This window comes from Cervus elaphus, chromosome 14 (genome assembly GCF_910594005.1).
Source record: "Cervus elaphus chromosome 14, mCerEla1.1, whole genome shotgun sequence".
NCBI lineage: Eukaryota > Metazoa > Chordata > Mammalia > Artiodactyla > Cervidae > Cervus > Cervus elaphus.
In genome coordinates this window covers 35,436,033-35,458,152 of record NC_057828.1, presented here as the reverse complement: position 1 = coordinate 35,458,152, position 22,120 = coordinate 35,436,033, and the positions used below count along the sequence as shown (strand labels likewise).

The 22,120-nt window shown below is 36.6% G+C and overlaps 1 protein-coding gene across 11 annotated transcripts in view; it reads left to right on the top strand.

Annotated features, from left to right (window-relative positions):
• SDCCAG8 (SHH signaling and ciliogenesis regulator SDCCAG8) overlaps positions 1-22,120 on the top strand; it is a 247,055-nt gene that overhangs the window by 154,794 nt on the left and 70,141 nt on the right. For all 11 annotated transcript variants that reach the window (XR_006344971.1, XM_043924028.1, XM_043924026.1 and 8 more), the window contains 2 exons: positions 13,813-13,940; positions 16,032-16,140. Coding sequence is in view for 10 of the 11 variants with exons in the window: in XM_043924028.1 (XP_043779963.1) it covers positions 13,813-13,940; positions 16,032-16,140 (237 nt within the window). In the remaining variant the exon portion in view is untranslated. The remainder of the gene's footprint in view (positions 1-13,812; positions 13,941-16,031; positions 16,141-22,120) is intronic.

Below are 22,120 nucleotides of genomic sequence, written 5' to 3'. Positions count from 1 at the left end.
AGTGGTGGAGTTGGGATTCAAGCTTAGGCAGTTAGGCTCCAGAATAAGGTTTTATCCATTATGCTATTTGCCTCTGATGGTAGTGGGTGGGGTGAAAATATTCCTTTTGGAAAGTTGAATTAAATAGGATTCCTGACAGTAGGGCTTCTCAGAGCTTTTAACATGCTAACACATAGTATGAGAAACTTTGCTTTTAAATCTCCACATATCTCCCAGAAAACAGGTTTGGGAAATACACAAAATAATCTAAATCACTTTGTAGCAGGACATCTGAGAATTATCACGTGGGAATTGTTTTCTTATCTCATCTGCACCTCTGGAACTTCACTTTCTGTCCCCACCTCCCACTCTCGTTCATGAAGAAAGCAGGGAGGTGGGTAACTCATGTCAGGTGTGATCAGTGCTCTAAAATGGAAGTGAGAGAGGGGAGACGTCTTTGACCATCACTTGAACAGTTAGCTGTGCCAGAGTCACATTATAGCAAGTCCTTCCATACTTGCCTTTATATATGTCAACAGTTCTAGAAAATAAAATAAATTTGACAATTAATTTGATGCCAATCAGCTAACTGAGTTGATGTACCTTTCAAAGCTTGACTCTTAGAATAAGATTTCATAGAGTAAAACATGATGGGTACTTTTGGGTATAAATTATTTTAAGTAATTTTCTGCTAGGAATTATTGGCATGCATTTAAAGTCTGGGACCCTAAGTCAAACACTGCGATAGATTTCATTCTCCCTCAGTTCTTGGCATACTGATATTCCTCCTTTCTGTGTGTATCCTTCCCCATATTCAGTAGAAAGGCAGCAAACTCATGGGCAGTATGCTCTAAAAGTTGAGAAGTTTAGCACTCATAATGTGTTAACATTTCTATAAATACACTTGAAAGTGCTTAGAATTCATAAATATTTCAAGTGAGATTTTCTATAAATAATGATCTTGTAATGATATTGATGATTGGAATTATGATTCTCATGAGGGCTTACATGTCATCCTGGCATTCCCACTCACTCTCCTTTCCGGGTTCTCAAATGGTATTTCTTCCAACAAATAAACCCTACCAGTGTCGGTAGAGATTTGAAACCATTCAGTGGCTTATTTGTATTTCACAAAATGGAGATAATGTTTTGCAATAAGTAAAAATTACAAGGCAGTGGATAAACTCACCAGGCAGTAGGATAGTTTATTACATGGGTTGATAGATTGACTGACTGACTAATACTCTTGATAGACTTTGAAACTGTTAGTTTCTTACTATAAACAAATAAAGATTGAATGATATGAGGATGATTGCCGAAGATTCAGTAAAAAAAATCTGTGGGAGAGCTTATCTTAGAGAATCTGCTATTTCCCATTTAACAATTATACAAAGGCTATTAAATGATTAAGATTTTCCAATTATACACACATTAACTTATTAGAAGCCTGTAATCCATGTATATAACTGGACATTTTTCTATAATTTGCCAGCTTGGCTATATGGAATAATTTTTAATATGCTTTATAATTTAATTTTAAATATGAATATGTATTTGGGGAGTTGCTTCAAACCAAATCTGATTTACAGAAAAAAATTTAGAAAGCTTATATTGCTTACATTTGTATAATATGGTGACTACTTCAGCTTTAGCTCTTAGTTTTCTATCAGAGTTGTTCTTTGTTTCTCCTTTCGAGCAATGATGACTGGATGACACAAATCAATTTATCAAGATAAGAAAATGTTATTTTAATAATTTTTGCTTTTTATTAAAATTATGAAATGTTATATCTTCATGATATACTTAAAGTTAGTATGTGGTAACATGGTTGGTTTGATTTATGGAACATCAAAATTAAAAATGATGCTTTGCTTTAGGGAAGGAGGAAAGGAGTTTTGCTTAAATCAGCACACTTCAGTAGAAATAAGGGAGCCACAAAATGCAAACCATATATTTAAACTTTTCAAATAGTCATATTTTAAAAGAATCAGGGAAAGTTAATTGTAATAACATAGTTTACTTAACCCAATGTATAAAATAGCATCAACATGTAACCAATATAAACTAATTAGATATATCTTACTCTTTTTTATCCCTAATTCTTCACAGAGGTCCAGACTTCCAGCAGGTCTCTCTTCAAACTAGCCACAATTCAAGCGCTCCGTAGCCACACGTGGCCAGTGGCTGTCGTCCGAGCCACGGTAGCCCTTGACCTTTTGTTCCTCGGTTTTCCTGGCTTTCCCACAATGCCCACTGTAGATGCAGCCATGAACCCTAGAGTCTGTTGCTACAATAATTGGAATCATTCTGTAAAGTGAGAAAATCATGTCAGCTTTCCAAAAAAAGCCAATGGAAACCAGTAGCCAGGACTAACTTTGGTTAATTTTTTTCTGAAGAACTGTCACTTTGAGGGGAGGAGGAAGATGGGGAAGGTAGCTGAACAACAGCTGCACTAGCAGCACGTTACAATAATTTCTTCCATATCTTACTGTCCCCTCTTCACCTTTACATGTGAAGAGCTGTGGAAAGTAAACTTGACAAATAATTTGATACCAGCCCATTGTGTGAATTTAGGCACCATTCAGATGGTGATCTGGGCTGGACATTGCTGGTCATTTTATGTAGACTACCTCACGTATTCTGATACCATCATTTTATTAAATGATGAAACAAGCCTTAGGCTGAAACTCCACTCTGGTGTCACACAACTAGTGCATGGTAGAGCCAGGGTTCAAATCTAGACACTATATGTCCAAATCCAAGCTCATATCCACTGTACCACCTCCCTCTGTGGGTTTTGTCAGTAAATTGAGGAAATTTTTTATTTTTTCCCCAATGTTTTTTGTCTTTGAGGTAATCGTATTGATTGTTACGCTGAGGTGTCATCTTTTAGGAAATTATAATGATAATAGGGTTTCCCTGGTGGCTCAGATGGTAAAGAATCTGCCTGCCAATGCAGGAGAGCTGGGTTCAGTCCCTGGGTTGGGAAGATCCCGTGGAGAAGGGAATGGCAATCCACTTCAGTATTCTTGCCTGGAGAATCTCATGGACAGAGGAGCCTGGAGGGCTACAGTCCATGGGGTAACACAGAGTCAGATAATAATAATGGCACTAATTGATATTTTTTAACATTTAATAATGTGTCAGTGCTATACTAAGTATATTTTACATACAATATCCTTCCTAGTCTTATAAAGAGAGGTGCTGTTACTAACCCCACTACACATTCAAGAAAACTGGCTGATAGCGTAAGTAACTCATTTAGAGTACATGACTAGTAAGTGAAGGTACTGAGACTCTGATGCCAAGTTTGGCTGACACCAAAGTCTGCTCCCTCATCCCTACTTCCTTGCTTAAAAAGAATAATAGCCAACCCAGCCCTTCTGGCAGTGAAATTTATGTACTAAGGGGTAAAGGTCAAAAGTGAAACATTGTCTTTAAATATATTTTAGAATTTTAGTTGCTTATGTTCCTTTTCTCAGGGTACAAATTCTGCTGGTTTGGGTAGGCTCAAGACAGGCTGCCTCCTAGAAATGAATTTGAATATAGATTTAAAATAAAGGTAAAAGCAGGTTTTCAGAAATAGAAAAGGCAGTTCTGCTACTATAGGAATGATGAATATGATGGCTTAGAAATGGCTTGAGGAAGAAGAAAACCCAACAAACACTTTATGTTACTGAAGCAGAGGAAACTGTTAAGGATGTAGATAAGAACAGCTATAAGCAAGTGTTATGAACCAAATAGAAATAATTAAATCACAAAATCACTGAAAAGAAAAATGTTTTGAGGAGGAAAATGACCTAATTACTATGACAAGAACAATGATTTTCTTATTGAGAAGAGTAAGAATTATACTGGAGTAAGAATCTGAAAACTTGGCCTTGGGTCAGTTTCTTTCTTGTCTAAGTGCAGTATTTTTCAGCTCCAGAACTTTGTGCAACAATGGAGAGGTTTTAGAGCTCTCAGTCAAACTTTAAAAATGAACTGCGTTTTTGTTACCAAGCCAAGGTCAGTCAGTAGCTCACAATCCTTATTTCTGTGTACAAACATACTGGGTGTTTGACCAAAGGCCACCATGTTAGAAAAATGAAAATCCTGCTGTTTTTATTACAAAACTCCCCCACTTCCTCAAGCGTAGACTTCTGGTAAATTCAGCCATTTGACACATAGCCATAAACTGAGATATAAATTTAAAAGTACTTCTGAGAAGCAAGTAACTATCACAAAGCCCTCATAGTTTTCTGTGTAGGATCCGTGGAACTATCTTAAGCATCAGTTTTATATGTTAAAAAAATTTTGAAACATAACAAAATGAAAAGCATGGCAGCATTCATAGCAAACCAACCAATAAAAAAAATTATAAGAAGCAGATTAGTGCTTCTGTATACTTTCTGTTTCCTTAGAATAGCATCTGAGACCTTCCATGCAACAAACAGTATTGAGTGTCTGCTATTTCCAATCACTGTGTTAGACACCTGAAGATTCAGCACCAAACAATGGTTCCTAGGAGCTTCCGAGCAAAGGGAATGTTGCAGCAAGCAGGCATGAACCTTGATTATGAAGAGTTTGTTATATTTGGTGTAGTTTGCTTAAAGAAGCAGAGATGTAATATATTTTAGACATATTTCTATTGCAATGGTCAGAATTCTGTGGGTCTAATACCTGGAAAGTTCTCTTTTGTGTAACACTCCCAATATTCCAGATAAATGAAGTATTACTCTATTAGGCTTGAGAAATGAGTTTATGAAATATATTTAATATTTGTGACTCTTGCTATTATATTTCTGAATAAATTTAATAGACAGCAGAGTAACCAACATGTTCCCCATTTAAAAATGGTTCCTGAAAATTAATCCAAAAACATTTTCATAATAGAATAGAAACTACTTTCTGTCAGTTCTACAATTTGACAGTGATGCATATCCATTGACAGGTTACAGAAATACAATTATAATATATATTGATCCTTCTGATATCTAATTTGAAGTTACTCATCAGAAGGATTAATTATTGGGAATATGTAGATACACTGATATTTTTTGGAGAGGAAAGGCAAGAGTGGACCAATGCAATCAGTTTACACAGAAAAGCCAGAGATGGAAATGTGAACATTTTAGCAATATGAAAATGCAAAGGGAAAGTCATGGTCTAAATTCTTCCGTGCAATAGTGTATTTGTTCTTATTCTTTAGTTTTTAGAACTGGGCCCCTGGTATTGTAAAACAGCACAGGAGCGCCTGATATTTTCCCAGGAACTTTGATCGGTGCAAGCACTTAATGCATTTGAGACTTCTGCTGCTGCTGCTAAGTCGCTTCAGTCGTGTCCGACTCTGTGCAACCCTGTAGACGGCAGCCCACCAGGCTCCGCCGTCCTCTGTGCTATTCAAAAGATATCAAGGCTGAAAATCCCACAGTGTGCATTTGAGGGCTTTCAGCCTCTGTGTCTACCTATGATATCTACTATCTCTAAGAAACCATTACAGGAACTGCTCTTGCTATCGCTGTAGTAATAAGTGCCCTCCCTGCTTCTAATGTTGTCCCTTCCCCATCTGTTCCCCACACTGCCGCCAGAGTGATCTTTCTAAAGCTTGGGTGTGATCACAACACTCCCCTGCTTAAAACCCTACATTGGCTCCCTATTTCCCTGAGGATGGAGTCCTTAAAAATAGCTTCATGTTCTGGCTCCTGCCTACATCTCCAGTCTCATCTTCCTTCAGTCTCCCCTCTACCAACTGCTCGCTTCTACCCCACAGCCCATATATTCCACCCTCCACTTGTGCCAGAACTGTTTGCAGTTTTCCAGAGGCACCTGATCCTCTCTCTCGTCCCTGGGCCTTTGCACCAGTTGTCCACTTCACTTGTAACAAGATCCCTGTCTTTCTTTATATGGCTAATTGTTACTCATTTTAAGCCTCTAATATTTTAAGCTTCCTGAAATCATGCCTCACTGTGCCTAGCCACTCCCCAACTCTAGTCCTATCCACTGTAGGAGAGCAGGAATTTAGCCCCCTTTTATTATTTACCTTACTATTTTAGTTGGTAAAGAATCTGCCTGAAAGGCGGGAGACCCAGTTTCGATTCCTGAGTCGGGAAGATCCCTTGGAGAAGAAAATAGCAACCCACTCCAGTATTCTTGCCTGGAGAATCCCATGGACAGAGGAGCCTGGCGGGCTACAGTTCATGGGGTCGCAGGGGTCGGACACGACTGAGCAACTAAACCACCACTATTTTAGTTGCTGTTTCTTGTTTGTGTTCTTCACTAGATCATGAACTCTTTGAAGGGATGGCCGTGGCCTGTATCTTGTATACTGACGCACCCCCACACTTTTGTGCCTGGCACAAAGTAGTTATTTAAGTATTTGTTGAATACTCCTCATGTAAGACAATGCCATGGAATGGAAAGGACACCAAACTTACTGCTAGCTGTGTGGTGTTGAGCAAATCTCTTTAATTATCTGAGCTTGAGATACCTCATCTGTCAAACAAGAATATCTGCTCTGTCACCTTGCCTTACAGAATTATTACGAAGAATAAAGAAGCCAATGCATCTGACTGTGCTTTGTCAAACAGAAAGCACAGACGCTGGAAGATGATGAGATGATAAGAGTCTGTGGTTTTGTCTTAAGTAAATGTGAATGATACCGAAGGTGTAATAGAAGCAGGCAATATCGAGTCTACCATACCCTCCTTGGCCTTGAAGGTTAGAGTTTTCACATTATTTTGGAGAGACTAAAAGAGAATATTTTTGGAGGCAAAAATATTTTTAGGAAAGTTTCTATTAATTATTTCCTTCCTCTTGTGTTTCTTCCTTTGAAAGAAATTGACCTCTTTTGTTTCTGCTTCCCTTCTAGAAGTAGCTCATGCTCTGATCTGATAATTCATCTTTCAATATTGTACTTAAAATTGTGGTATACTTTGCAGTGAAGAAAATATAAATAATTTTCTCTCAGAAATATGCATGATGCATATTTGAGGGAGTAGAGATTGGGGCTTCCCAGGTGGCACAAGTGGTAAAGAACCCTCCTGCCAATGCAGGAGATAAAAGAGATACAGGTTCAATCCCTGGGTTGGGAAGATCCCCTGAAGGAGGGCATGGCAACCCACTCCAGTATTCTTGCTTGAAGAATCCATGGGCAGAGAAGCGTGGTGGGCTACAGTCCATAGAGTCGCAAAGAGTCAGACACAACTGAAATGACTGAGCACAGCATAGGAAATAGGGATTACTGAATCCTAGTCCTTTTGCATTTTCCTTTCCCTATTTGTTCTATACCAGGATTTCTTCATTTGCTCCAGTATGAGAACATAGTCCTTGTTAGTGGTAAACAGGTAAAGGATTCCAAAAAATGGAAGATATCAGGCTGTCTACTAATTTTACTGTTGTTTTTATTGTTATTGTCAATAACAATGACAAAACCAAATTAAATGATTGGCTAAAATAGGGATGATTTTATCCCATTTTCTTCTTCTAATCGGTAGACAGGAGGATCCTTAAACCCATAAAGATAGTTAGTATTTCATACTCCTTAACAGTTTTCGTTCATTCATTCACTCATTAATCATCAAATGTTTGTTCTACACAACTGTATTCCACGCACTGTTCTAGGCTCTTGGGATAAATTAGTGAGCAAAACAAAGGTCTCTATTTTTCAGGTACTTATATTCCAATTAAGATGTGCATGTCTTGTCTATCCTAGAAGTCTGTGACCAACTTGAGGCAAGAGATATATTTATGTGCCTTTTAATATTTTTGCACAGGTCAATTTATTTCTTTAAGGAGGATACAACTAATTGATGGTGTCGTTGTAGGAAGAAGTGATCCAGTTGCATATGGGGCAAATGGGAAAGGAGAAAGAAAACTAGCTTGGAACGGGGCTATCAAGATGGATGTACTGTGGGTATTAAATGACACACACACATATATGGATAATTGAAATAAGCCTCTTGTCACCCTTTATCTCATTTCTCTGCATCGCTGACAGAGTCAGATACTGAAACTTAGAGATTCATATGTGCACTTTAGATTTAGGTAGGCCTGAATTTCCTGGCTGTGTCCCTTAATAACTGGGTGACTCTGGAAAAATTGTACACCTTCTCCAGGCCTCAATTTCCTCATTTATAAAGTAAGGATAATAAGAGAACCTACTTCTTAGAGTTGTGTGAGATTAATAAAAGAATGCATAAAGAACTTAGCTTATGCTAAATATTAATAAGTAACAGGCTACTAAAATTATTAACTTTTAAAGATAGAATTTTTCCTGTCCTATTTCCATGAAGAATCTTCAGATTTAAAGAATTAAGTTACTTGTTCGTGGTCACATAGGCAATGAGGAGGTAATAAGGATATTATACTATACTTGGACCCTCTAGCTCTGTGAGTTTTCTGCTGTACTCCATTGCCTTAGATGTGATTTTCCCAGAATACAGAGAATCAATTGAAAAATGGTGTGTATGCTTTTTTTTAAAACAACAACAAAAAAGAAGCATTAATAGGTAGATACCACTGTATATAAAATAAATAAAAAAGATTTACTGTATCACACAGGAAACTATATTCAATATATTGTAGTAACTTATAATGGAAAAGAATCTGAATCACTTAGCCGTACCTCTGAAACTAACACAATATCATAAATCAACTATTGTTCAGTTTTTTAGATAAAGCAAAACTATAAGGAAATATTTAATTCTAGTTACTCATAGATTTGCTTTCCATAGTAGATTAGCAACTTTGAAAGCACTTTCTGTGTATATTAAGTTCAAGAAAATGAATATGTTAAAGATAACGGATTCCAAGTTTCTCGCTGTTGAGAAGAATGTTACACTTAGGGAAAGAGGGAAAACTAGGTTCTATCTATGTTACTGGGTTGGAATTAGAGACATCAATTTGAATGTGTTATGTTTATATTCATATAAAGGCCTATAGACAAATATTCATATCTATACATTTATATATGCTTTCATATTCATATACTGGCTCTGTCTACTAAGGTGACCTAGAAGCCAAGACTTGTCAGTAGCAATGATCACCACCTAGTGACACATCTTGGATTCTCCACTAAAAGGCACAAGAGCTCCTTGAGCAAATGCTGATTCCAAGGCTGGTAAAGGACAGTACAAGATGAACCCGGAACATCTTATGGAATAGAAAGCCAACAAGTGCACAAGAATAAGATAATATCATATCATTAAAATAGGCCTTGGTAGAAGTATTTACACTGAAATTTGGTAAGCACTGCAAATGAGGGATGTCCCCACCCCGAATCAATTATTAAACATTTTCCAGGACACTAATAACATCAACCAAGTGATCAAAGATGATATCACCATTATTGGGACAAAAGGACATCATATAACTTAGCTCCCTGCTACTTCTCTCTATAAGTCCATCAAGAATGGCTCTCATCTAGTAAGCATGTTGTAAATGGTCTCATACATTTTATTATACCAATAAGCTACTGTTAGAAAGCTCTTTATATTTTACTTTAAAAGGGAAAAACACCTTTTAACCAAAAAGGGTTATATGTCTGATACTAGAATTTCAGTCACTCGTAAAAAGATGGGTATAAACATGGCAGACAGGATTGGTGCCTCAGATCACCGCCACCACATCCTTGTCCTCAGGTTATTCTTAAGGCTTTCATGATTTCTGACCCACACTCACCGCTGAACTTTAGGATCATCAGAAACTTTTAGTCCTTTAATGTAAGTAGTGAAATTTTTAAAAAATCTATTTAATAAATCATCTTTGTTCTGTAACATGGATTTTTTTAAATAGCAAGATTTAAAATAAACAAGATGGAAAAGCTGTGGATTAGAAACATAAAGTTAATTCTTCAATTCCATTTTATTCAATCCATTTTTTTAAAATGGGATAGCAAATGACATTTTGAGAAAATATAATCAACCAGAATTATAATTGTAAAAAAGGAGTGCCTAAACCTCTGTGTATACTTAGTCATATTTGAGACTCCAGAGTATTGCTCCCTCCTTTTATTAATAACTCTCAATTGTTATCAAGTAAGCATGGACATGACTCGCACATGCATGTGCTGCCACAGGTGATGTAGATAACTTGGAGAAAAATGTGGATGTTCCAATTCTAGTACATTTGCTCCTTTTTAAAGTCAGCTCTATTGAGGTAAATTTAAATATAATAAAAATCACCAATTTTAAGTTTGCAATTAAATGTATTTTGACAAATGTGAACAGTTACAGACCCATCATAACCATGATAGAGAACGTTTCTATCAACCCCCAAAATTCCCTTATGCCCGTCCCCTACCTCCAGGCCACACTATAGTTTAATTTGCTAGAATTTCATGTAAATGAAATCATAAAATATACCTTCTGTGCCAGGCTTCTTTAAGCATACTGTCTTTGAGATTCACCCAGGTGTTACATGTAACAGCTCCCTTTTATCACTATTTTATTACTACCACTCCTAGTAGTCCATTGTAAGGCTGTATCACAGTTTATCTATTAAGCAGTTCATGGACGTTTAGGTTATTTCTAGGTTTTAGTTATTATGAATAAATATTTCAGCATTATTTTAATAACAACCAAGAAATTCTTCTCTACTCCCATTGCTTTTATTCCAGTTTGTAAAGTATGTCTAACTATAAGTTTGGTTACATGAGATTATCAGTATTTTGAGTGAGGACTGAATGAAAACCAGCAGGGGAAGACCGGCCTAGCTATCTTTCATGAGGCTCTCACACCCAGGCGGCATTGACCTCTTTCTATTCTTTGAAAGTTTTATTCCCTAGTACCTTTTTTATAGTGTATGTCACCTTTTATTTTGTCCATTTTGAATTTCCTATTAGGGTAAGGACTATGCCATATTTACCTATCTTCATTTGACCTGTGTCTAGCAGAATGTCTTTCACATAATAGAGTTATGTTAAATATTAAATAAATTGTTTTGGATTCTTCTCTGATCATGTCCTTGAATACCCAGATAACTTTTAATAATTCTTTCAACCCACTATTGCATTACCTAAATCAAAATATATCAAATCCCACCTCTGCCTTTATAGCATTTACAGTAACCTTTGAGCAGATTTCTAACACTTTATGGCCCTCTTCTTTTCCCCGACTATAATGTGAAAGGGTTTGATTAAACAAATTTGAGATTCCTTCTCATTTCTAACATTTTAAAGTTGTATTTAAAAAAAAAAAGAAAGAACTTGTGGGGGAAAAGGGGCAACATAGAAGGAAAGGAGTATATAAAGAAGGTAAGAAAGCAAGAATATGCCATTTTTTATGTAATTGAAAGTAAAATGTGTAGTTTCTTAAAAAGAGTAAAAGTTGGAGAAGTCAAGAAACAAAAGTTGATGTGTAACAACATTGTTGGTAGAGCATCCTTTTAAATTGTTTTATGAGGAGAACTACAATAAGACAGTGATTCTTTTCTCTAGGAGATCAATAATCAGGTAATTCCTCATTCTGAAAATTACTGGAGATTGACAACTCCTTTGTGTAAGTGAACCATAAGCCCCAGTCTACAAATGGTAGTCCCAGTTATGACTGCCTTAGTATAATTTATTATTAATGACTAATTAATAATAATAATTTTCTTTCTTTTTTTTTTTTTACTGCCCATTTTACTCTCCAGTGGGTATTGGTTTTGAACACTGCATTTTTTGGTCACCCAGCATTGGGAGTCTCAGAATCCTAAGTCTCTGTCTTGGAGATGGTTGCTCAATGAAAGAATGCAAGGTGCCCTTTTTAAGTTGACTCCTTAGCTGGCAACACCATTAGAACTATCCTCTTCTGTACTCTTCTCTCTCTCTCTTTTAACATGTTTGGAAAGTTTTTGCCTCCTCATGTAAGACCTGAGCAGATTCTGCAGCTTCTCTTAAAGATTGCAGCCTTCTTTTCCCTATGGCAAGTATGTAAGAACATCCATTCATTAACTGTTCACTGCCCACTTCCTATGTGCCACATACTGAACTGGGCTCAGAGTATGTATAGACAAATAGGACAAAAAGATTCAGACAAGTAAACCAACAACCGGACTGTGACAAATGTTATCTTAGTAGGATGCAATGTACACAGGGCTTCCCAGGTGGCTCAAAGTCAAGAATTCACCTGCCAAGGCAGGAGACATGGGTTCTATCCCTGGGTCAGGAAGCTCTCCTAGAGGAGGAAATGCCTGGGAAATCCCCGGGACAGAGGAGCCTGGCAGGCTACAGTCCATGGGGTCGCAGAGAGTTGGATGTGACACTGAATGACTAACACTTTCACTTTCTTTCATTATTGATGTCACCTTGGGGAAAGAATAGCTAATTTAGGAGAAGAGGGAGAAGAGGAGGGGAATATTGAGCAGGTCCTAAAGGAAAAGCATATATTGGGCAAGGATGACAGGAGTTGGTGGAGGGCAGAGAGGGGGTGAGGACCCCCCTCACCCAGCAAAACATGGAGACATGCAGTTTTCCATGGCCAAAAAGTATGTGGTATGACTGGAGAGGCAAAAAGTGGCCTAGCCTAACTCCATTTGCTGCAATATGCCAGTTTGGAACTGAGTATGAGGCAAGACCTTGGAGCCAGTCCAAGGGGTGTTGTTATTAAAAGTACCAGAAGGGACCTTATTTCACATTTAGCGTGGCCCCCTGATGATCCATTTGAGTGAGGTGTGGGTGTATTTTCATTCTGGAATTTTTTACTACAACATTACCACATGCATTGACCGATTTCAATACAGACTTTCCTTATGTTGCTTTATAATTAGAAGCCAGTGATCTGAAGTTCCACAGCGGTACATAGACTAGTAGTGATAGGTTTATGGGATTGTTTATTTTTAGTTTGGCAAAGACAAGACAGTAAATCTCTCAATTAGTAAACTAAAGCAGCATGGATGAGAAATGCCCACAAGGAGATTAGGAGTTAGAAATAACTCAGCCAGTTAATGGAAGGAAACTTTCATATCACCTACCCATATTTAGAGTACAAAGAACCCACCTAATGTGTGTCTTTGCACGAGCATGTGTGTGTTGTGTGTGTGTGCGTGTGTGCTTGCACACAGTGTCAGTATCCCCAGTGGTGTCAGAGATGAAGTCCTTGCATTCTTCAGGTTCTAACTGTTTAGGAAGTTTATCTCTTTAGGAGTCACTGTGATTGGATATAGACCTATCCACTGGTCAATATCCAATCACAGTGGGATGAGCTCTCGTCTTTGACTTCAGAAGCTTCTCATCCTGCAATTCTTTCAGTGTGACCCAAAAGGGATTTTATTATGAAGTTCTGGGAAACATTTTTTCATTTTCATATTTATATTTGCATTACATGGCCTAATGTGTGAAAATATTTAATGAAAGCATACGTTTCTGCCTCTAGATAGAATCTCCTGCATTATATTTGTGATTCCATATTAAGTTTGGGAAGAAAAGCAGAGGTGATCCCCAAAGCTTAGTTTCAAGAATTTAAGTTTTGGGGTGTATTGGGTCACACGGTATTGATCCTATAACTTCAGGATCTTTAGGAAATATTGACCATTCAGGATAAAAAAGATTAATTGGCAGCTAGCAACAATGAGAATGTTATAGAAAATGATATTTGTGTTTTAAAGTTACAAAACACCATTAATTCAGTTGTCATGATATTTTGATTTTTAAAGTTGCTTACCTTAGTCCATTTGGATTTATGGCAGGTAATAAACATTGCTCGAAAGGTCCTTTGAATTTTCCCCTGAAAATTGGGAGTTTGTGGAAAGATTGTTGTCTGCTTATGCTGAACAGTTTTACTCCATATCAGCTCTCTGAGGTCTGTAGGGGAAATGATGGGGGTTAGTGCATCTGTAGATTAAATTTCTGTCTGTCTCCTCTCTGCCTTGTAGACTGGAAAAAGATAGCATTCAGCAGAGCTTTAGCAATGAAGCAAAGGCCCAAGCCCTTCAGGCCCAGCAAAGAGAGCAGGAGCTGACACAGAAGATACAGCAAATGGAAGCCCAGCATGACAAAACTGGTAGGTGGTAGGGAAAGATTAGAGCCTGGGCACTTGCTCACAAGCCAGGCCCACGCCTTACTGTGAAATGACATCAGGAACACCTGTAACCTTTGGCTGGCCGAAGGGAGCAGATGCTAACTACACCGGAGATTCCGAATTACATATTAGTTAGCGTTTAAAAGAGAAAATGGAAAGTATTGCCCACTGTCTGTTGATTTCAGAGTGCTGTTCTCACATCTGTTGCACCATCTGGATTATGAGTTTATTTACCTGTGTTCAAGAAACGTAAAGCTGAGAGAGACCACAACAAAGTAGAAAAACAAAGGGCTTGTTTTTGGCTGGGTTTTCAGGCACACATGTTATATAAAGAAAATAGCATCAGAAGCTCTGCGGGAAATGCTCTGAGCTTACAGTTAGAGTCTCCTGAATAGCACTGAACAGTTCCCACAGTACACACATTATAGCTACTCTAAAAGCCTAATGAGTTTGCTTCAGCATCCAAACTGGAGAAAAGCTTTAGCCATTAATCGGTTCTTAATTCACTGTCGCAGCTGGATGTAATTCAGTGGCTCCAAATTGATATGTTCCTTTATTTAATCTTTGCAGCTTCGAACATTTTTAGCATTTGTATGATTATCCCACCTCCCCCAACCCAGTCTAAAGTGATGTTTAATCCTTTGCATTCTTCAAGTTCTCACAACTGCTGTTAAAATTCACTAATACAAGGCATTGACCACAGCTGGCAGCTTGGCTAAAAATTGCCATCTTTCATCACATTGGCGCTTTTCTGCAGGCTGAGTTGGCCAGTAACTCTTTACCTTTAATTTGAAAGTAAAATGCACTTTGAAAATAGGCAGTTTGATTTGTTCAGTCGGAGCATTCTGTAGTTCCTTTCACTTTTGAGTTGTGTGTTCACAGAAAGTGTTAGTCAAAACAAGACAGTGTCAGTCATTATAATTCCACACCACATACTCCAAGCTGATTGTACTATTAAAAGGAAAGTTTAATTGATCCTGTCTCTTCCAGAGAAATGTTGCTTAATTTTTAGTGTCTTGATTTATTTTGCTTTGTATGCTATATGCTTTTTTGCCAGTCACTATCGAAAACTGAAGAGAAAGAAAGGGCCTGTTAAACCTTTCACCTAATTTTCATGTGATTTAATGTATACTATATTTGATAACATGGTTAAAAAAAAAGTGCTGCTTATAAGTGAAAAATTGCTAACATAAAATTCATTAAATTATGTATTTGCCAATAAAGAGGCAAATGTCATATTGATCTGCATAATTCACCCATCAATTTCAGTAGAGATTTTCTTCTCACAGCATTTGGCCAGAAGAAATGAAAATTTACCAGGCTTACTAGTTGTTTTTCCACTAAAAACAAAAGGAGGAAGTTATAGGATAAATTATTGTTTGCCCCCACTACTGGGAGGATCCTGGTGGTCAAGGAGTCTTCGGCAGTATCTCTGAATACTAGATAAGAGTATTAACTGAGCCACCATAAGAATACTTCCTTGTATTTTGCTCAAAAATACATACTCTCTTCAGTTTCTTTGGTAAGATCTGCACTGAAGCTCACACTGTTGATGGAAATATAAGGAAAATTATGTGTTTTTCTTTTATAAACAGAGAAGTATATGCAAGGGGGGGGGTAGTGAAATATATGAGAAAATATGAAACATAAAGCATGAATTACAGTATAGAAAGAGTTCCTCAATTATTTTAGTTTTGAATTACCTGATTGTGATAAGTTTGACATTCTGTTTAGAGTAAAATTTTCAAAAGAAGAGTATACTGAAAATTACAAAGATCAAAAAATCTATGACCCCACTTGAGGTATTTGACAGTTATTAGCATGTTAAAATTTACACAAAACTGGTATGATCAGAAATGTTTCTGGTGTGTAATTATTAGGAAAATAAATGTCTCACAAGATTCAGTGTCTTGCCAGATGAGCTTTCCTTTGACCTAGGACCCTAAAAGTGATCTAGTGTCTTACAGGAAACATGTGGTAGTCAGTCTTATTGCTTTTACCACTATGCATTGCACTGCAGAGCTACAACCATAAACATCTGATGTTTACAGGAGGGTTTCTTGTTATTTCTAGAAAATGAACAGTATTCATTGCTGACCTCCCAGAATTCATTTATGACAAAGTTGAAGGAAGAGTGCTGCATGTTAGCCAAGAAACTGGAACAAATCTCCCAGAAAAGCAGGTGGGTAATATTATTTATGCAGTACTTTCAGAGCACTGTTTATGTGAATGCTGTAATTTTTTCCCTAAAAGACAGCATTTCCACTATTTTATAGTCTAATGTCAAAATTAGATAGGTATTGACATATTCCCTGTAAAAAACATTTTCTCTCTATGAAAATTTTCTTAATTGTCCATATAGACACCTCAGTGTTTTTTCATAATTAGGTATACATACTATTATTTGACCTTTTTAATGTTCAGAATTAAAAACTACAAAATGTTAGAACACAAGGGTCAAAATGGCAATTATTCTAATAAAACATACAGGTGAGTCAAGCAGTTCTAAAATTTGATTTTAATTCAGCCAACATGTTTTAGTGTATTATAGTTCTCCATGAACACATAACAGCTATCTTTAAGTCAAATAATAATAAATAAAATACATATGTATAAAAATTAACGTAGATGACACTTTGAAATAAACCAAAACCATCTTTTCTCCTAAAATTGTTTTATTTTAATAGAACAGCCATCATTCATTTTATAAGTATATGCTCTTTTATAAATCCATTGATTGAGATCTTAGTGAATTTTTTCTGTACATTTTTCAATCATATTATCACAATAAATGAATTATTTCTATTCTAAATTCTAAGAAGCCTGAGTTCTCATCTTAACTCTGACAGTAACTGTGTAATCTTGGACAAATTTATTTGGCCTGTTCAAACTGGTTTCCTCTTGCAAATGAATGATGTTGAACAGAATTGCTTTGACTTGAACTCAAAAGAAATCATTCACTTAACTAGCTTAAGTATCAGTTACAATATAACCTAATGGGAAAATAGTATATCTTCTCTTTTATATTCGTTTTGAAACTCACTTATATTATCAAAGAGCAAGCAGTAGGGCTCAGCAAACCAACTACTGGCTTAGGTGTGTCATTCAGAACAAATTTCTAGGAGGATCAGAGTGTATCTGATCACTCTGAGCCCCAGCTTGGGTTCCTGCATCAATAATCTGGCCTAGCTTGTGGAATCCCCATCCCTGAATCTTTTGGAAAATCAGAGCACTTATGAATCCAATTCATTCTGCTCACAGGAAGGCAGAAACTCCTATAACCACCCAGAATGTGCTCTGAGCATGCACCTTCTTAGTGAATACTAATTAGATATCTTATTTGGGAAAGGAAAAGGCTCAGAGTGCCAAAAACCCAGTATTTCCAGGAAATTTGACAAGGAAACCCAAATAATTTTGCCCTGGAGGAGACCCTCATATCAACAGGAAGTATTCTAACTAGAAATATTTGATTTACTTAACATAGATACAAACAAACACATTAATAATTTAAGAAAAAATTGGGCCTTAAAAGATTGTGTTATCTTAAGATTGCTTTGGGATTGATTACTGATTAATTATCTTGCTGTCTAATTCAGATATAATTCAGGAAATTGAAGTATATAAAAGAGAAAGAGAAGCTATATGCTTGCTTTATATTATTTAATTCTCACAACAGCTTGAGACATGAATTAGCTTCTTTTATGGATGAGGAAACCAATACTCAGAGCATTTAAATAGCTAATAAGTAGGTACCCTAGAATTCTAACTTAGATATTTCTGGTTCCAAAGCCTACATATGACCTTTCATAAGAATAATATCTTACATCCACCATAAAAGAAAATCCAGACCAAAGTAATTATGATGGGAAAGTTTAGGAGGGAAAAATTAATCTTTAAATTTCCATGGAGCATACTTGCATATGTGAGGGTTAACTGTGAGCCGGGGTTAACCTGTGCCATGTGGTCTGAGGCCGCCTTCTCCCTGTTCTAGGTCTATCAGTTTACCCGGCTCTAGTGAACTTGACCCTCAGCCTCTCTTCACTTCATCTCCTCTCACTCTGATTCTAGCTCCTGACCACTACTTTGTAAACTGAATGTATTCCTTTATGTCTGATGCAGGGCTGGTGCTGTGCTTGCTTAGTCGCTCAGTCGTGTCGGACTAGTCCATGGGGATTCTCCAGGCAAGAGTACTGGGTTGAGTTGCCATGTCCTCCTCCAGGGGAATCTTCCCAGCCCAGGGATCAAACCCAGGTCTCCTGCATTGCAGGTGGATTCTTTACCATCTGACCTGGTAGCCAATACATACATACTGAATGAATAAATGAATGAATGAATGAATGAAACAAACAAGCATGGTGCTACCCTCTGTATCATGATCTGACTCTGGTTCCACACTATTTCTTTGTTGATGACAGGCAGTGTGCAGTAAAAACAAACACTTCGGAATTGAGAAAGAATAAGGTTTGAATCCTGCTTTGCCACTTAGCTTCATAACCTTGGGTCCCTGGCTTAATTTCTCCAAACCTCAGCTTCTCCATTTGTAAAAACCTTTTAAAAACTATGATACAGGATTTTGGTGGAAATTAGAAATTTAGAGAGGGAGATATAGGTATACACAGAGCACCTAACACCATGCTTGACACATAAAAGTGTACAGTAGGTGCGATTACTGTCACTGATGGCATCATTTTAAGGCTCTTGACTAGCAATGAAGATATCCCTTCACCTAGCAATCATTGTCTTTGCCAGGGTCTGAGTGCCATAATTTGCTGACAGACATTAAGTCTATACCTCAATGGAAAACCTTTTTGAAGGCAATGCAGGATCAGGAAATTGTAGATTTGGTTGTGTTTCGGGTCCTGCTCTGGACTTTGTCTTGTAAGTCTGAAGAGTTAAAATACGCATCTACTGTAACTTTATAAGTTGATTCCAAACTAAAACCTAGCAAATAATAAGAACTAAATAAGTTGTAACTTATTATTGTTACAATGTTTTAGGGCCCCTAAAATTGACAAAATATATGTTTTGTGTGTCTCACAAGAAATTAGTAGATAGGATCAGTTGTGTTTGGGGGTTTCTTATTTGTTTACTCTTAATTTCTCATCTCACTCTGGCTTCCTACATGAAAGACACTCCATGTTTAGATACTATCTTTGTTTTGAAAACATCTATAAAACTTGTAGGGCTCCAAGTATTTCTTTTAAAATAAAACTATGAATTTATGAAGCCCTGTAGAAGCTCTCCAGGAGTGAGTCTCTATTTACCTTCTACTAAACTTTTGGGGTAAATAGCCCCCTCCCTGTGCTTTGAGATGAGGAAATCTTGAAGTCTTTTGACTTTTCTAAGCTGTTGTCATTTTGAAAGTGCCATCTCCAAAATCATTATTTAAACCACAGGGTAATTTTAATCCAGGTTTCTTCAGAGTACCACAGTAAAATTTTTTCCTGAAAGTAAGTGTATTTATTTCATGTTGATGAACAATTTAAACATTTTTTTTTGGTCTGAGAATTTTATGTTATTCAAAAGCCCATACTAAATATATGGATTCATGCCATTTATTTAAGCTTTTTTTTTTTTAAATCATAGATCTAGTCCTTTGACTAGAGCCCCTGAAGAATCACTGGGTTAGCTGACAATGCAGGGAAACCACTCCCAGACACTCTTACTCTTTACCCCGTCCCCATGCTAAGCTGCTTTGTGAAAGTGTTTAGAAATGTTTCCTCCGCCTGTGTGTATGTTATATGTGTTTTTTCCCAAGTAGACGTAAGTGCATTATGGCTGTGCTTATTGCTTCTGCTGTCTGCAAGCCCTCCACAGTGATGAGCCAGTACTTCCTACACAGTATGCCTTCCACACTGCTCGAGTGGTGTCTGTAACCCCAGGTTTTGTGAATGGCACATCTCATTTTAAAGCTAAAAGTGAACTGCCAATTTCATGCATTTTATGTAGCTTGTTTTTGACCATCAGACAAGAGCAGTAATTCCTTTTTGCTTTTAATTGGCACCAGGCAGACATTCTGGCTGATTTTAGATGAAACTCACATAAACTTTAGCTCCCTTTGTCTTTATTCCCCAGGACTCTGAGAGCTTATTACAGTGATAGATAGGCTTGTTTTCGAAGTTGGTACATGGAGATATTTAAATATCTTTGGTGCAACTGTGATTTTTTTTTTTTCTATTAAAGTAAAGGAAGTGTTCCCTCTCCCAAAGCGCTTAGATGAATCAGCACTAAAATGTTTGCAGCGCAGTTTGCAGTGAAATCTAAAACATGCCTTGGGAAGAGCTCAGAAAGGTTGGGCACCGGCTAGAAGGGACCCTCTGCCAGCTGCAGACTGGGGGTCCAGCATGTGCTAGGTTTTCACCTCTCAACACTTTTGCCCCATTGAAAAGAATAGGACATAGAGCATAGAACTGGGGTCTATGTGGTTTTGCTTCTCTTTCTTTTCTATCATTGTCACTTTCTGGGTTGCTAGGCTTGTGGATTGATGTCTAACAGTACCCATTGTGTATTTGTGATTTGCGTTTTGTAATTAAGAGGAACAATGGGAGTCCATTGGGTCTCGTTATATCTAATGGTTGGTTTAATTTGTTTCACTTCTATCTTGTTAATTGTAAATTGATCATTAAGATTTGAATTCTAATCTGTCACCAGGGTTGTGGGTTTTGAGGCTAGAGCAATGATCCTGGTTTTAATCACTGATGATGAGAAACAAATTTTACAATTTTGGTACATATTGCAGTTCATATATTTTAACACTGTATTTTATGGTGTTATAAATATTGTTAAATGACTTTTAGTGTAGTTTTACTGTGTGGACTATAATGTATAAATTATATTACTGTTTTGGCAACAGTAGGTATCCAACTGTGTGAGTTTAATTGAAGTAAAGAACACACACCCGGTTGAACTATTTTTTTTTTTTTTTGCATGTTTAGATGATGTTAGTTTGGGATGCTCCAAAAATTATATTATACAGGAAGAAACTGATATTGGCCTCTGTTAATTACTACCAAAAGTTGAATGAATCTCTAAAAGAATAAAAAATTAAGGGGTCATGTTTTTCCTTAAAAAGCAATCACTGTAATACTAATTATAGTAGTAAAATATTATACTTCATGCAAATGTAATTACACAATATAACTGCTATATAAAAATGCAGAGAGAAGTTCATGCTTCCGTAAAGCCAGAAATTACCTAAATTTTCTATGAAAATGGATTAGAGTCAATTTTCTTTTTATATGATGCTAGGATAGTCATGCCACAAATGTAATCTCAAGCTAACATAGAAGCTCATAAGTTTACTCTTTAAACTTTGCAAATGGCTAGTTCTTTCAATATATCATGGACTAAAGACAAATAAAAGATAATGAACATATACATGTACCAAATTTTTATTGAGCATTGGAAGTTGGTAGGCAAATTACTACTATAAACAAACAAAAAAAACATACACATAAAATATGCAAAGCAGAAAAATACTGTAGAAATAAAATACCTGATAGTAATATGTACTTTACAATTAACATCTATATTTTTGAAATTATATACATAAGATAAATTCAATATCAGGCATTTATTTTTCTGTGACATTACCATCCAGCTAACCATTGTTAACTTTGGATGTATTTCTTTTCTGTCCTTTTCCATGTGTAGGTATATGTGTAAGTTATCATACATTTATACTGTGGCATATTAGTGTGCATGTGTGTGTGTGTGTGCGTATAGCTGCATCTTGCTTTTTTATTTAATATTATCTAATGTACACTTTTCTACATCAGTAAATACTGTGGAAACATAATTTTAACTGAATCATTTGTGTGCATAGTAATTCATCAGAATTTTAAACTATTTTTAAATGTAATGAATAATAATAATTTTATACCTAAATCTGATTTTTTTCATGATCTTTTTAGTTGAGATGTCTGAAAGGAGTATTGCTGGTCCAAAGACTATGCACCCTTTTAAGGCTGTTAACGTGTATGACTTTGCTTAAGTACTGCAGTAAATTCTGCTCAGTATATCTCTGTGCATACCAGTATGTGACAAAAAGAAGTGAGAGATTTTTATAAAAAGAAGTGAGAGGCAGTGTGGCACAGTGGGTGGGGCAACCCCTTTAGAGTTGGCCAGAACAGTGTTTGTGTCTGGGCTTGGCTAATAACCAT